General features: G+C 35.5%; 1 protein-coding gene and 1 pseudogene across 1 annotated transcript; both read left to right on the top strand.

The window, feature by feature from the left end:
- The first annotated feature begins 3,033 nt into the window (after positions 1-3,033).
- On the top strand, positions 3,034-5,463 carry LOC104217700 (5-epi-aristolochene synthase 2-like; annotated as a pseudogene).
- A 6,019-nt stretch (positions 5,464-11,482) lies between these two features.
- Positions 11,483-14,507, top strand: LOC104217691 (probable CoA ligase CCL5). Its single transcript, XM_009768001.2, has 4 exons — positions 11,483-12,682; positions 12,961-13,347; positions 13,943-14,010; positions 14,095-14,507. Exons 1-4 carry the CDS (start codon positions 11,663-11,665, stop codon positions 14,318-14,320), a joined length of 1,701 nt encoding a protein of 566 aa, XP_009766303.1. The 5' UTR covers positions 11,483-11,662; the 3' UTR covers positions 14,321-14,507.
- The last annotated feature ends 3,361 nt before the right edge of the window (positions 14,508-17,868 follow it).

Genomic DNA, 17,868 nt, shown 5'->3' with positions numbered 1-17,868 from the left:
TGGTAAATAAGGTAACAGAAGATACTAAACAAAATGAGGGTGCTTCTAAGCAGGTGGAGTTTGAGGGAAAATTTATTTTTCCTATACAAGAAGCAGAGGAGGAAACAAATGAAGATTATCTTCTGGAAGAAGAGCCAGTAGAGAGGGAGATTCCAACTCAGGAACCTTAACAACAACTTGAATCAATAGCAACCAGCAAGCCAAAAAGGACAATAACAAAACCTATTCGTCTTTATAGAGATGGTTACTTGTGCCGCCTCAATTGTAGCTGATGATGTTCCTACCACTTATAAAGATGCAGTCCAAAGTTTAGAAGAAGATAAGTGGAGGATTGTCATGAATGATGAAATACAGTCCCTTCATCAGAATCATACATGAAGATTGGCTAATCTCTTAAAGGGAAAGAAAGCAATTGGGTGCAAATGGGTGTTTGCAAAGAAAGAAGGATTTTCTAACCAAGAAGATGTTCGCTACAAAGCAAGATTGGTGGCCAAAGGATATTCTCAAAAGGAGGGAATTGATTACAATAAAGTATTTTCTCCAGTTGTAAAACATTCCTCCATTATAATTATGTTGGCTTTAGTAGCACAGTTGGATTTGTAACTAGTTCAGATGGATGTAAAACTATATTTTTACATGGAAATTTGGAGGAGGAAATCTATATGACTCTGCCAGAAGGATTCAAAGTTGTTGGAAAATAAAATATGGTATGCAAACTTGAAAAATCATTGTATGGATTGAAACAATCTTCTAGATAATGGTACAAGCGATTTGACAAGTTTATGTTGCGGCAAGGGTACAAGAGAAACAAATATGATCATTGTGTGTATTTGTGCAAGCTTAAAGATGGTTCCTTTGTATATCTTCTCCTATATGTTAATGATATGTTGATAGCTTCTAAGAATTCGGAAGAAATTGATAAGTTGAGGATTCAACTGAAGAAGGAGTTCGAGATGAAGGATCTGGGTGAGGCAAAGAAAATTCTTGGCATGGAGATAATAAGAGATACACGTTCAAAGAAACTCTGATTATCTCAGAAAGAATATCTGAAAAGAGTACTACAACGTTTTGGCATAGATGAAAAGACTAAGCCAGTTAGTACTCCACTTGCTCCCCATTTTAAGCTAAGTACTACTATGTCGCCAAAAGATGAAGCTGAACGAGAGTATATGTCAAAGGTACCATACGCAAATGTTGTTGGCAGCTTGATGTATGCAATGGTCTGTACGAGATCTGACATTTCACAAGTTGTTGAAGTTATTAGCAGATATATGCATAATCCAGGAAAGGAGCATTGGCAAGCTGTGAAGTGGATTCTACGGTATATTCATAATACTGTAGATGTTGGGCTAGTTTTTGAGCAGGAATGCAATCAGTCTGCAGTTGGATATTGTGACTCAGATTTTGCGGGTGATCTGGACAAACGAAGATCAACTACTGGTTATGTGTTTACTTTTGCAAAGGCACCAGTTAGTTGGAAGTCTATTTTGCAGTCAACAGTTGCTTTGTCTACAACAGAGGCAGAGTACATGGCTATTATAGAGGCTGTGAAGGAGGCAATTTGGCTTCAGGGATTGCTAAAAGAGCTTGGTATTGGACAAAAAAGTATCAGAATTTTTCGGTTTATCATGCAAGGATGAAGCACATTGATGTTCGGTATCATTTCGTACGAGAAATCATAGAAGAAGCTGGAGTTGCGGTGAAGAAAATTCATACTACAGAGAATCCTGCTGATATACTGACAAAAGTGGTGACTGCGGTCAAATTTCAACATTGTTTAGATTTGATCAACATTGTTGAACACTGAAGATTGAAGATGAAGACATAACCAAACTTTGTATTGAGAGAAAATTGAAGATGTGGAATTTTCCCAAGGTGGAGATTTGTTGTGCCAAAGTCCCAAGTACCAATATAAAAGAAGGCCTAATGTTTAAGATTTAAACACACCTTTCATTTGCCTTCTTATCTCTTTAAGGGATTTGTATCTTCTTTCTTTAGTATTATTTCACTTGTATTTTTGGAGTGGAATAAAATATTGGTTGTGTCCGAGGAAGTATGCAAAATTAACCGAACCTCGTAAATTCTGGTATTCCTTTTATTGTTGCTTTATTGTCTTATTTATTATTTAGTGGCTGTCATAATTTTTGGTATAATAGTTGTGACTCATTCACACTATATACATTTGACTTCCGCAAAACTAATAACATAAGAAAAAATGCTGACAATTCAACTTGTGGGACAATTATTAAACACTGTACTGAGTTTGGAAGAAAAAAAAGGTAGGAATACAAGTGATGTAGAAATTTTGAGATAATTAATGAGTCAGAGAAAAGTGATATTTGGGATAATTTAAGAGACATCCTCTCATTTCGCTTCGTAACACTAACTTCCATTCCATTGTGGTTTACGATATTACGATCTGCCTTGGCAAGCTAGTAAGAATTTAAGTTTAGATATTTAACATCCATACCTGGTGGCTGGTAGTCTCAAAGTTCTTTACACTATCACTTTATAAAAGTTACGTAAAAGTTTTTTTTTTTATTTTGTTTACTCCTGTTTCAATTTAAATGACACATTTTTCTTATTAGTACGTTTTAAAAATAATTGGAAACAATTTAACTTTAAACTTTTTATTTTACTCATTTTGTCCTTAATGAGAAATTTTTATAACAACAAAAAAGTCATGATCCCACAAAGCTTTTTGCCCTTTAGTTTTTAGGACCATGAAAAGTGCAAGTCAAACTTTGTGGAAACAGACAGTAATATAAATGTTTCAAACGTGAAGAATTAAGTGATCCAACTTTGTGAGTGATGTCTACCTAGTATAAAGTCAAGTAAGGCTACTGCAAAAAGATTAGGTGATCCTGCAAATGTTGATCAGTTAAAATCTGATCTTAAGATCACATTAACGTAATCTTGTTAGTTGTTTAGATTACATAAGAGATTAATTAGAGAGTTGGCTGTGTGTCTCTCACCACTATATATACTTGTCTTTTCTCTTCCATTTAAGTCATCAGTTTTCAACAATTGAGAGTTCCTTCTTTCTTCTTTAAAAGAACAAAAACAATACTCTCATCTTCCATTAGCAATGGCCTCAGCAGCAGCAGTTGGCAACTATGAAGAAGAGATCGTTCGCCCCGTCGCCAACTTCTCCCCTAGTTTATGGGGTGTTCAGTTCCTTTCATTCTCCATTGACAATCAGGTAAATAATTAACTTCTTTCTATATAGTTTCTTCTTGCAAGCATGGTTAATTTCTTTCTTCTTTATGTTTATTGAACAACATTAATTTGCCAATATCTGTTTTGTTTTTTACTTTTTGTTTTTAAACATTCAAATATACGATATATAGGTTGCGGAAAAGTATGCTCAAGAGATTGAAGCATTGAAGGAACAGACAAGGAGTATGTTGTTAGCAACCGGAAGGAAGTTGGCTGAAACATTGAATTTGATTGACATTATTGAACGCCTTGGCACATCCTACCACTTTGAGAAAGAAATTTATGATATTTTGGATCAAATTTACAACCAAAACTCAACCTTCGATGATTTGAGCACTTCTGCACTTCAATTTCGATTGCTCAGGCAACATGGTTTCAACATCTCTCATGGTAAGTTCATCATAAAGCACATACGCCTTTAATATAATGTTGTTATATATCCATTTGGAAGAAGGCTAGTTACTCTATCTTGAGTTTTATTTTTTTGAAATACCAGAAATTTTCAGCAAATTCCAAGACGAAAATGGCAAATTCAAGGAGTCTCTTGCTAGCGATGTCTTAGGACTATTGAGCTTATACGAAGCTTCATATGTAAGAACTCATGCTGACGACATCTTAGAAAATGCACTTGCTTTCTCAACTATTCATCTTGAATCTGCAGCTCCACATTTGAAATCTCCACTTCGGGAGCAAGTGACACATGACCTTGAGCAACCTTTGCACAAGGGCGTTCCTAAAGTTGAGACCTGATTCTTCATCTCATCAATCTGTGAGAAGGAGCAATCAAAGAACAATATGTTACTTCGATTTGCCAAATTGGATTTCAACTTGCTCCAGATGTTGCACAAAATAGAACTTGCTGAAATATCAAGATGCAATATATAAAAACAATAAAACCTTTTTGACTGATCATTTCTCTAAGTACTGATGTTAATTTGTTATGCTGCAGGTGGTGGAAAGATTTGAATTTTGTGACAACACTTCCATATGCAAGAGATACAGTTGAATGCTACTTTTGGGCATTAGGAGTATATTTTGAGCCTCAATATTCTCAAGCTAGTATCATGCTCACTAAGACCATATCAATGATTTCGATTTTGGATGACACCTTTGATTCTTATGGTACAATTAAAGAACTTGACACATACACGGATGCCATAGAAAGGTATATATGAACTTCATCAATTCATTTATTCAGATATACTTTGAAAGTGATCAATATCATGAAAAGATTAAGGCGAGCTTTTGCTCATTATATTTATGTTCTTTTAAAATGCACAAATTTACCATAGCTTTGTCACCTTGCAGATAGGATATTAGCGAAATCGATCGGCTCCCTGATTACATGAAAATCAATTATAAGGCTCTTTTAGATCTTCATGAGGATTATGAAAAGGATTTGTCTAGTGATGGAAGATCTCGTGTTGTCTACCATGCAAAAGAAAGAGTCTGTAGACCCAACGACCTAACTATCAAACTACTTTTTCCTTAATCAATTTTTCACATTGTTTTATCTCGTGTTCTTTTATTCGTGATCATAAGCTCGAAGCAAACAAGCAATTCTCTAACACTGGAATTCATATGTTTGGGTTTCATAGGTGAAAGAACTAGTAAGAAATTATAATATCGAAGCAAAATGGTTTATTGAAGGATATAAGCCATATTTTTCTGAATACCTAAGCAATGGGCTAGCAACTAGCACCTATTACTCGTGCCCTACAACATGTTATTTGGGGGTGAAGTCTATTACCGAGCAGGATTTTGAATGGTTAGCAAAGAATCCTAAGATTTTTGAAGCTAGTGCAATATTATGTCGAATTATTGATGACATAGCAACATACGAGGTATGAGTTGTATCCCCACACATATTAGATCATTATATGATATTTGAGCAAACAAAGTATTGCGACGACAATTGAGGCAACCCTAATCAATTTGCCTTTACAGATTGAGAAAAGTAGGGGACAAATTGCAACAAGAATTGAGTGCTACATGAGAGATTATGGGGTATCAACAGAAGAGGCAATGACTAAATTTCAAGAAAAGGTTGATGCAGCATGGAAGGATGTTAACGAAGGAATTCTTAGGCGCACTCCTGTCTCTATGGAGCTTTTATATCGTATTCTCAATTTTGCTCGTATTGTTGACTTTTCATATAAAAACAACCAAGATGGATATACTAACCCGGAGAAAGTTTTAAAACCTCACATTATTGCCCTACTTGTGGAATCCATCAAAATCTAGAGCTGCCAACTATTGCTCATCTTAAGGAAACTTCATTCATCTTTGTTTAGAAAATAAGATGTTGTGTTTTTATCTTGTTGAATAAAGTTGTTAGGGAGTCGCTTTTGCGATAGTGCAGTGCACTTCCTAACTAGGACGCATTTAAATCCTTATAAGAATAATGCTACAAGTCTAATATTTATAATACATAATTAAGAAGAAGAAATAAAATTGAAGTTCCTTTTCTAGTTCTCTTGTTTTGCTTTCATTTTATATTATCTTAACACAAGCTCTTTTCTTTTTTCTTTAAGTTATTTCCTGATTGTACATCTTAAGTTGATATTTGAGGTTTCTAGTGACGACATCCCCACTAAAGCAATAGTTTGAAACTTATTACAAAAATTGAGATATTTGACGAGCGCAATTTCCACATTGACAACCATTAAAAAGCTTTGAATTCGAATTTGGATTTTCAAAAAACATTGTTTGTTAGAATTGGATATTGTTGCAAATAATTGAGGATTCTTTCTAGGTCTCATTCTATCTCTCAATCCCAAATTTCAGTAATGTAAAGCAAAGGAAAAGAGAAGAGCAATTCTACCATTGAGAGCCATTAAAAAAGCTTTGAAGCTTTGAATTCGAATTTGGGTTTTCAAAAATCATTATTTGTTTGGATTGGGTGTTGTTGCAAATAACTGAGAATATGGTTTGGAGTTTATATCTCAATTTTGAGGGGTTTTGGTGAAGATTAGACTTGGTTTTGGCTGAATTTCAGATTGAAACTCGAAGAAGAAGAAGAAGACATGACATACATTATACTGTAGAAATTGAAGCAAAATTGTAGAAAAATTATAGAAAAATTGTATTTTGTTGTTTATATATTTTTCTTTTATTCATTTAACTATTGTATGAAAGTTGAACAACATTGTATAAAAATTATATTTAAGTTGTATGATATTGTAGTTGTATATAACTGAGTAGAAATAATGTATGAAAAGTGTAGATAAGTTGTATAATATATAATTAGTTGTATGAAATTTATTTTTTACCATGTATAAATCAGATACAAAATATACAAAAGACATATTGTATAAAATTTATTTTTAAGTTGTATGTTGTTCTAGTTGTATTTAACTGGGTAGAAATAATGTATGAAAGTTGTAGATAAATTGTATAATATATAATTAGTTGTATGAAATTTATTTTACTATGTATAAATTAGATACAAAATATACAAAAGACATATTGTATAAAAGTTGTATTTAAGTGGTATTATATTGTAGTTGTATATAACTGGGTAGAAATAATGTGTGAAAATTGTAGATAAGTTGTATAATATATAATTAATTGTATGAAATTAATTTTTATATGTATAAATCATATACAAATTATACAAAAGATATATTTTATAAAATTGTATAAAAATTATTTAGTTATATCGAAGTTCGTTTAGAACAGAATAGAAAGAACGTAAAGTGCCTTGCAGCTTAATTCCAAAATCTCACAATTACTACCACTACATGTTCTGGATTTCTTCTTTCCTTAGAATTGGTAACTGATACTCCTATATTAAACTAGCATAATGCAAAACTTATACAATGATAAAAGGATGGCGAGACTACTTCTTCACCGCACAATAATATTGTGTGATGACCCAAAAGGTCATCACTTGTGTTGCAAGTAAATTCAGTGTCCTAAGACCTTAAAACATCCTATTCGTCTCACCTCGATATGCGTGCACAGTCCAGACGCGTATCCGAAAAGCTATTTTGTGAAATTTTGTGAAAAATGATGAATTTTGCTTTTAAAATTAATTTGAGTTGACTTCTGTCAACATTTTGGGTAAACGGACCATGACCCGTGCTTTGACGGTCCCATTGGGTCCGTAGGAAAATATGGGACTTGGGCATATGCCTGGAACCGAATTCCGAGATCCCAAGCCCGAGAAATAAATTTTTAAAGAAAATTATTTTCTGGAAAATATGTGTTTTTGGAAATGAAATATGTTTGAAAGTAATAGTATCGGGCCCGTATTTTTTATTCCGGATCCCGATACAGGTCTTATATAGTATTTAAGTTGAGCCCATAAAGTTTGGTAAGAAACGGACTTGAAATGACATGAATCGGACCCTTGGTTGTTAAAAATGGAACTTAAGAGTTCATGAGATATTTCTTTGATATTGATGCTAAATTCGTTGTTAAAGGTGTTAATTTGACAATTTGATCGCACAAGTAAGTCCATATGATGTTTTTGAGTTAGTATACATATTTCGTTTGGAGCCCCGAGGGCTCGGGTGAGTTTCGGATAAGTTCTGGGATGTTTTTACACTTAGAAAAGTTGCAGGTTCAGAGAAAGTTGCAGGTCTCTGAAGTCAAGTCTCGCGGTCCGCGGAGAAACCTTCGCGACCGCATTGGGGACTTCGCTACCGTGGTGGGAATTATGCGGTCCGTGGTGGGTCAAGGCCATACCTTTGTGGCCGCGCTCGATTTCTTGCGGTCCGCGGTGGAGCTCCGCAGCCGCAATCCTTTTTATACAGTCCGCGGAGAGGGTCTGAGAGGGGTATATTTAAGCGGACTTTTCAGTTATTTTTCACTTTTCAAAACCCTAAAACACAATAGGTGATTTTCCATACACTCTTTCTTCTCCTAAAACACTAGTAAGTGATTTCTAACTTATTTCTTTCACTCCTTAACTTCTTTTAACAAGATTTCATCCTAGAATCTAGGGTTTTCATGGTGGAATTGAGAATTTTGGGTAAAACCTAAGAATATTGAAATTTGGGGATTTAGACCTCAAATTGAGGTCGGATTCCAAAACCAATTATATATCCGGGCTCGGAGGTGAATGGGTGATCGGGTTTTTGGTCCGAATTTCGAGTTTGGACCAAGCGGGTCCGGGGTCGATTTTTGGACTTTTTGGAAAAAACATTGGAAAACCTATTTTCATGCATTAGAATTGGTTCATTTAACATTTACTGATATCATTATGTAAACTGTGGCTAGATACAAGCGAGTTGGTGGTGGAAACAAGAGGTAAAGCGGTAGTTGAGACTTGAATTGTGTTCGTGGCATCGAGGTAAGTGTTTGGTCTAACCTTAGGTTGAGGGATTAGGAGTTGAGTCTTATTTGCTATGTGCTAAATATTGAGTACGACATATAGGTACGGTGACGAGTATCTATATGTTGGTGTCAACCGTGAGTATTATTCAATGTTTAATGTGACTCTGTTTCATATTATTCATGCTTTACATAATGATTTTTATTGATGAATAAGACTTGTGAAAGCATTATTGGCGATTGAACATTGTAGAGCGTTGACTCAAGTTGAGAATTGAATTGAGAACTAAATGTGGAAAAGAGAAGAGGTTTATGATATTATCTCTCTTGTCGGGATGTTATTGCCTTGTAGTATCTCCCTTGCCGGGACGTCATTATTCATGATATTTTTTTCCTTGCCGGGATATTATTGTTGTGCTATTGTTCCCTTGCCAGAATTTTTATTTTAATTTACTTGATTCCCTTGCCCTTATTGCTTTGGGTGAGGAAGAGAGTTAAAGCACGAAGGGTGATGTCATGCATGATATTTGTGAGAGAGTGTAATGCACAAAGGGTGATGCCGTGTATGATTTTGAGAGTGTTAATGAACGAAGGGTGATGTCGTGCCAATATTGTAAGGTAAAAGCACGAAGGGTGATGCCGTGTCGCACGATGTACAATTCCGTGCCAATTATTTTGATTTCTATGGTGAGGACGAGAGTAAAAGCACGAAGGGTGATGCCGTGCAGATTCTATTGATTCTTATGGTGAGGATGAGAGTAAAAGTACGAAGGGTGATGCCGTGCACTTGTCTTTTATTTCTGCTTCTTATTGATATTTGAACTTTGGTGGATCCTTATATTTATCTGTTGCTCTTATGTTATTATTTGATGTTCCCCGTAACATGTTTCCCCCTCCCGCCCTTAACTGTTCATTCTTGCTGTTACTTTTCGCTGTTTATGATTTAACTGCACAAGTTTATTTGGTAGTCTGGTCCTAGCCTCGTCACTTCTTCACCGAGGTTAGGCTAGGCACTTACCAGTAGATGGGGTCGGTTGTGCTGATACTACACTCTACACTGTATGCAGATCCCGGAGTTGCAGCTTATAGACCTTACCTTTGGGTTGCTGCCTTCAGTCCATTCGTAGATCCGAGGTAGTCCTGCAGGCGTCCGCAGGCCTTGGCGTCTCCTTCTATCCTTTCATCCTGTTTCATTTATGTATTTCAGGGACAATGTTGTATTTATTTTCTTCGGACCCGTATTTGTAGTGTTCTTAGACCGTCTATGAAATTGTGACACTTATTCTGGGTACTCTTTGTTTAAGGAATTGTATTGGAAATATTTAAATGGTTTTATTTTGTTCTTCCGCTTATTTAAATTCCGTTGTATATATAATGCTGGTTCATAATTGTTAAAAGATTAAAATGGGAAAAAGGTAAATAATTCAAATGGTTGGCTTGCCTAGCTTTCATTAGTAGGCGCCATCACCACTCTCGAGGGTGGGAAATCCGGATCGTGACATATTGGCATTGGATTACAGGCAATTCAATATTAAAAATTCCTGAGAATAACAGAGGCTGGCCTACAACTTTAACCAAAAAGGAAATGTAGGGTTTTTGCAAGTGATAAAAGATACTAATTAATGATGGTACTCAGAGAGTTCAGAAAGCGAAGAGGAGAAAAAAAAAGAAGGAAAAGGGGATGGGAAGCCTAATAATGAGGCGACGATTACTTCTTCTTCAAATAAACATATACTCTAAAGCATGGAGTTCATATACTTCTGCATATTCATTTCTGCACTTATGCAGAATTTGACAAAAATTTTGCCATTTCAATAGTTTTGCTTGACCTTTTAAAAGAAAAATAAATATCGTACACCGGCATTCTTCGGAGTGCAAGATGGCTTGAAAGCACTGGAAGGGGCCACTATGTTTGGTCTAATTCTTTATTATTAATCAAACAAAGTTTTATAATTGTCTTTTACCTTATTGTTTTCCTAAGAATGAACCAGAAATATTTACAAGCTTTTATAGATATCTTCCTGGAATATTAAGTTCAACTATTTTGCTATTTTTCTTATATTTTTATGTGGTATATATCCTCTCCCTTGAAACCTCCCTGCCCAGTTTACGATTGTTGAAAAATATGAAAAGAGAAGAGGAGAAAAAAAAAGAAAAGGATGTAACTAAATTCCTTAATTAAAGGCACTAATAATGGATTGAGAGCCTTTTAAGGTGGAATGTATATATTTTGTAAACAAAACTTGTGTAGGTAGGATAATTTACTAAACATGACTATTTAGGGTAATAAAGTTTCCAATAAGTGTATAAGAATGAAGAAATCCCAATTGAAAAAAAGATCTGCCGGCCCAGGGGAAAAAGACAAAAGAAACACTAATCATCTGAAAATTAAGAGCATGTTACTCAGAATTTTATATATGCCATTTTATTTATTCTTCAAGGGAAACATCAGAATTTCCAATCATTCAAACTAAAATTATTGGCTTAGATAGATGAACGTACGGAGGAAGTGGTCAAACAAGTAGATCATTAGAAAAAAGTGAAGAAAATCTGGACACACAAGTAATGGTTAACTATATATAGAGAGAGTTACCTATTTTTGCATATGGAGAGTTACCTGTTATTATTGCAGGTTAACTATATCAGGTTTAATACGATGAGTTACCTTTCATCTGACAGTGTAAAATTCTTTCAGTATATATTTATAGAGAAGTTTTATTGTATGTCTCACATTAGTTGTGTGAGGCTTTATCTCACAAATTTGTGGACCCCAATCTTATACTTTTGGGTCCACAAAAATCCAGATCCACAAAACTGTAAGACAACAAAAAATACTTCATACAACTATTGTAAGTTGTATAAGACACAAAATAAATTTTTTCATATTTGTATATTACATACCAGACATAACGTCTTGTCTTGTCTATTCCATCCAAGCAATTGACAGGCAAAATAATATACTTTTATTCGATTGGTCCGAAGAATGAAGACTTGGTCCCTTAGTTTCTGCCGACTAAAGCTAGAAGACAGAGTCACATAAATTAAACATGATTTTCAAGCTCTAAACCAAAACCTTATTTATTTACACTCACCATTTGCATAAACTAGCAGATATACAAGGTCAGTCCAAACATTGTTAGTTTAAGACATATTTTTCCTAAAAATGTCAGGTGAGGAGGGATGGACTTCCACGGGCGAAGAAGAGGAATCCATGTACGATCGGAAAAACGGCTACGATTCCAAGACTGGAATCTATCACTCAGTCCTCCAACTTAGTGAACAACACAAAATGCCTAGTGATAATCTTGATCTTGACACAGCCAAATTTGTGTTGTCACAATTTCCATCCCCTGCTCAAGCTGAGTCACAAATAGCACTAATTGACTCTGCAAATAACCAGAAATTAACCTATGCTCAACTCCGTCGCGCTATCGCCTCACTTGCCACAGGATTATACCATGCACTAGGTGTTAGAAAAGGTGATGTTGTGTTTGTTTTGTCACCAAATTCACTTTTGTATCCGACTATATGTCTAGCTGTTCTTTCAGTTGGTGCTATATTATCCCCTGCCAATCCTCTTAACACTGAATCAGAAATTTATAAACAAGTACGTTTATCGCGTGCAAAACTAGCCATTTCTGCACCAGAAGAAGTACATAAATTAGTCCGCACTGGTGTGCCAACTCTTCTCACAACTCGATCCAAGAACGACGAAAATTCAGTTTCAGTAGAGGATTTGATTGAGAACTGTGACCCTTTAGAAATGCCAAAGGATAGACCAATGCTTTCGGATACAGCAGCAATACTATACTCTTCAGGAACCACTGGAGTTAGCAAAGGTGTAGTTTTGACTCATGCTAATTTTGTAGCAATTATGAAACTTCTTAAGTTCTACGTCGATGTAACATCGTCTCAGGACGATGTTTTCCTCTGTTTCATACCGATGTTTCATGTATACGGTCTAGTCTTTTTCGGTCTGGGATTATTTTGTTCAGGTGTTACAACTGTGTTGATGCAAAAATTTGATTTCCAAGCAATGTTGGAAGCAGTTCAGACACACAAAGTCAGTAACATTCCAGCAGTTGCACCAGTGATTCTCGGGCTAGTTAAGTATAATAAAGATAGTTATGACTTATCATCGTTGCGGAAGGTTTCCTCAGGAGCTGCACCACTGAGCAAAGAGGTAGTGTTGAATTATATGACCGTATCTTTAAACGGTTAGAGAGAATATCCTTTTTACCAATTGATTATATTATTGTGTCTCAACATGTCCCTTCACGTGTGGACCTGATTCAGTTTCATGGTCAAACACGTGAAAATATTTTTTGCTTTTTGGATGACACTGAGATTTGAACTTGAACTTGTTATCTGCTTTGATACCATGTTGAATTATTTTATCATCTCATATATCAGAGAAAATTAACCTACTTTCTATTACTTCATTATATTATGTCTTAACAGGTAGCTTATGCATTCCGGGAGAAGTTCCCTTGGGTGGAGCTCAAACAAGGCTATGGCCTAACTGAGACAACTGGTGCTGCTACATTTTTTGTTACCAATGAGGAGGCAAAGGCGCGTCCATGCTCAGTAGGGATGTTGTTCCCGAGCTTCTCCGCTAAGGTGGTTAATCACGATACAGGGGAAGCATTGCCACCATTTAAGGAAGGTGAATTGTGGTTAAAAGGTCCAGGGGTGATGAAAGAGTATTTCGGAAATGAGGAATCAACTGCTGCTACAATCACTGCTGATGGCTGGCTCCGAACTGGTGATCTTTGTTACTTTGACCACGAGGGGTATTTGTACATCGTTGATCGAATAAAGGAACTCATCAAGCATAATGGTTATCAGGTATGGGCAAACTTTCATGATCTCTACATTCACTATCTACGCGTCAAAGTAAATTTGGCCGTTTTGTTTATCTGATTAAAATTAGCGATAAGTATCAGATGATGAAAAATAGTTTAAATTGTTGTAAAAAGGGCAACCACGTACACAAAGCATCCCGCATTCACGCATGGTCTATATAAGGGCCGCATCCCTAGGTGTGATATGGACAGTCTATCCTAATGCAAACATTAGTGGCTGATTCCATGGCTCGAACCCGTGAATAGTTTATATTGTTGTGATTTTTTAAAGGAAAAATGACACTGTATGGCCGCTCTCAAAACAATAGCCGAAAAATATATATTTTTTATATATATATACATTTTGTACGTTATATACAAAAATTATACAAATTTTATACATTTTTGGGCTACCAAATGTACAGTTCTGGCGCAGGCTAAAAATGAAAAAAAGCTTTTTTTTTTTTTTTTTTTTAAATAAGTACTTTGTATTATGATAAAAACGCTGAAACTGATAACAGGTATTTCATATATTTGGTAAAAAAAGTGTCGATAAGCACATTTTCAGGTAAAATAAATTGGTTTATATTCAAATACAGGCAGCTCCAGCAGAACTTGAAGCAATACTATTGAGTCACCATCAGATACTTGATGCAGCAGTTGTCCCGTGCGTTGCCTCAACTCCTCTACCCCTCTCTCACTTTTCGTTAAATACAACTTTTGTATCTAACAATATAATATTTTTAAGCAGACTAGAAGACGAGGAAGCAGGACAAATACCAGCGGCATATGTTGTAAAAGCAGCTGGTTCTGAGCTCACAGAAGACCAGGTCATTCAATTTGTTTCTAGCCAAGTAGCCCCATACAAGAAAGTCAGAAGAGTTAATTTTATCAGTGGTATACCAAGATCAGCTGCAGGGAAAATATTGCGAAAGGAGTTAGTGCAAAACAAATTGCCAATTCTGTCCAAATTATAAATTTGTCCTTAGGAACCAATAGTTAGCAGCAACAAAAGAAAATGGATACATCGACAGTGTAAAAGATTGAGATTTACCTATCAGTTTAATTTTATATGTTAAAAAGGACAGTCCGGTGCACAAGGTATTCCGCGTTTACGTAGTGTCCGGAGAAGGGTCATATCCTAAGGGGCATGATGTAAACAATCTAATCGTTATTTTTACCTGTTATAATGAATAATTTACCATGTTTTGCAAATAATCATTTTAGCTATCAATCTATGATTGTTATGAAAAGTCACATATAATTAACTTTTAGTGACCAGATAATGTAAGTCATATGTACACTATCAATGTAAATATTGTTCAACTGAATCTCTTTCGACAAAAACAAATTACGCAAATAGGGAAAGAATGATTATTATTATTATTATTATTATTATTATTATTATTATTATTATTATTATTATTATTATTATAACATTTAAACGTTGAATATCCTTGATGTAAGGAATGATTGAGTGTACGTTTTATGTCACGTGTCAAATCCTAGGCGATTACTGCCCATAATAAGTAATTAACTTAAACATAAACAAATAATCTATTATACAACAAGTTAAATAACACTGCATAGGCGAGTAGTAATTCGGGAGAATACTATGAGAGTAATTACTCGACTAATTAGCAACCATAAGCGAATTGCATGAAAAGGAAAGTTAATTAGAACACAATAAGATTGGTGAATCGATCACAACCCTGGAATATTTATCTTTACTGAATTCTTAACAACCATTTTCTGCCTGCTTAGCTAGTTAATTGTTACAATCTATGCTTAGTTATAATCTCACCATTCAACTTCGATTGACTCGACTAAATAACAATTTGAGTGAAATTAGTGAATAGTTAGCACAAGTCTCTATAAGTTTGACACTCTATTTATTATTGTATTACTTTGTACGACCACATGTATATGCATGTGCGTTTGGAACAAAATTAATCAGATTAATATAAAACTCTTGACTGGTAATAAGCATTTCAGTCTGGTTGTGAAAACTTGCGAAGGCTCGTAGCATTTTTGGAAGTCTGCAGTGCGACCAAACTAAATTTCATTCTTAGGAATGTTGATTTTGTAAGAATTGCAGTCTTTTGTGGCCCACATATTGTGGTAATTAATTAAATTAACTTGTCTCCCAAGTAATTACCTTATCAGAAAATATTTTATTGTTATGCACATCTAGAAGTTTCCTTAATGGAAGAAAACTATTAATTATAAGTATCTAGGGCAATCGTACTTTACGGAGAAGTCCCTACGGCTAAAGCATCTACCTAATAGTCCCTAGCCTACCTATAAATATACTTGTGACTCTATCAGTGTGGCATCCTGTGATATGCACAGGCTAGAAGACTCCTTAGGTTTTCTGTCAAACGTTTCAAAGGCGATTCTCTATATCACTTGAACAACCATGGTTGAAGGTACGTTCTCACTAATATTTCGCTGCGTAGGTTCTGTGTATGTGCTTAAATTCTACATCGTGGTATCAGAGCTTGCCTTTAGCTATCTTGTTCAGTATCTGGTTTTGCGAATATAGTTGCAATAGATCTGTATTATTGTATGATTACAGATTCTCTTGATTTTATTTGATGTCTTTTAGCTAGACCGTAAATTGGATAATCGGTAGGATGGGTTCTCTTCCGTAATCTTGACTGTGTGTCACGACCCCAAATTCTTACCTTAGGATGTCGTGATGACACCTAGTCACTATGACTATGTAAGCCTAACACATGCTGATTTAATAACAGAATTGAACTATTTAATCATTTATATAAACCATTAAATGACATACATAGCTACAAACGGCCAATAGTTATACATTTTTTAAAACCTGTAGTACGGAGTAATAAGAATTACTAAAACACACTAGAATTTCTAAACACAATACTGTTTTGAATTACAGTTTAACAATACATAATGAAGTAGAATGGTGACTCCGAGACCTGCGAACGTCAAGCAGGTATACCTTGAAGTCTCCTATCGTGCAGACACAACTCTCAACAACACAATCAGAATACTTAGATCTGCACAAAAATGTGCTGAAGTGTAGCATGAGTACACCGAAACAGTACTCAATAAATATCAACCCTAACCTCGGTAGAGTAGTGACGAGGCCAGGTTAAGACACCTACTAGACATAGAAACATGATCAAGATATACATAAGCTAACAATGGAAAGAACGTCAATGTAAAACCAACAACGGAAAACTTATTGATTTACAACCAACAATAAAGTAATAGAAACATAAATGGTTGCAAGTAGTAAGCGAGTAATAAAGTGTGATGACCCGTCCGGTCGTTTTCAGTGTTGTATCCCCATTGGCCCATTTATTGCTTATCCTATGCTCATTTGCTATTATGTAACTTGCCAGAATAGTTAGTTTGGTTCCGGGGATGTTTCGGAGTGAGTTGAGACACTTAATCCCAAGGTTGGAAGCTTAAGTTAAAAGAGTTGACCGAATGTTGACTTATATGCAAATAACTCCGAATGGAGTTTTAACGGTTCCGATAGCTCTGTAGGGTGAATTTGGACTTATGAGTGTGTCCGGAGAGTGATTTGGGGGTCCGTAGGTGATTTTGGCTTAAAATGGCGAAAGTTAGAAAATTTAAAGTTTGGAGAGTTGAGAAATTTGACCGAGAGTTGACTTTCTAGTTACTGAGATCAGAGTTTGGTTCCTAAAGTTGGGATAGGTCCATTGTTTTATTTATGACTTGTATGCAAAATTTGAGGTCAATCAGAATAGATTTGATAGGTTTCGGCATCGATTGTAGAAATAAGACGTTCATAAAATTCATTAGACTTGAATCGGTGTGCGATTCGTGGTCTTAGTATTGGTTGATGTGATTTGACGCTTCGAGCAAGTTTGTATGATATTTTAGGACTCTTTAGTATGTTTGGTTGAGGTCCCGGGGGTCTCGGGTGGATTTCGAATGATTTACGGATTGGAATTTGGACTTAGAAGATGGCTGATGTTGCAGATTTTTAGTGTTTGCTTTCCTTCTTCGCATTCACGAGAGGGACCACGCGTTCGCGAAGTGTATCTGGTGTCAAGTGAGGAATTGTTGTTCGCGTTCAAGAAAAGGGAAATGCGTTCACGAAGGTCTAGGGAAAGTGTGCATCGCCAATGCAAGAAGGAAGTCGCGTTCGCAAAGAAGAGAGGGGCAGGCTTGGGACCTCACGAGTTTGGTGTACGCGTTTGTGAAGCTTAGGGAATTTGGATATCGCATTCACGAGGGGGATCTCGCATTCGCATAAGAGGATTTTGGCAGCAGAATATTTTTGTGCTTCGCAAATGGGAGGCACCTTCAGTGTTTGCAAAAAAGAGTTACCTGGGCCGAATATAAGTCTTCAAAACGAGGGTTAGAGTAAAATTTCACAATTTGATTTTTGGATCTCGGATTGGGGCGATTCTTGGAGATATTTTCAAGGGAGTAATTAGGGTAAGTGATTCTAACTCGGTTTGGTTAAATTACATGAATATATCATTATTTTCGTCATTTAATTAGTGTTTGGGGT

This window comes from Nicotiana sylvestris, chromosome 5 (genome assembly GCF_000393655.2).
Source record: "Nicotiana sylvestris chromosome 5, ASM39365v2, whole genome shotgun sequence".
Classification (NCBI taxonomy): Eukaryota; Viridiplantae; Streptophyta; class Magnoliopsida; order Solanales; family Solanaceae; genus Nicotiana; species Nicotiana sylvestris.
This window is presented reverse-complemented; position numbering and strand designations above follow the sequence as displayed.

What these genes read in the sequence shown, in the direction of transcription:
- LOC104217691 (XM_009768001.2), top strand. Translation starts at nt 11,663, where the DNA reads ATGTCAGGTGAGGAGGGATGGACTTCCACGGGCGAAGAAGAGGAATCC. An exon ending in CTGCACCACTGAGCAAAGAG is followed by an intron (nt 12,683 to 12,960) that starts GTAGTGTTGAAT and finishes ATGTCTTAACAG; the next exon opens with GTAGCTTATGCATTCCGGGA. An exon ending in TCAAGCATAATGGTTATCAG is followed by an intron (nt 13,348 to 13,942) that starts GTATGGGCAAAC and finishes ATTCAAATACAG; the next exon opens with GCAGCTCCAGCAGAACTTGA.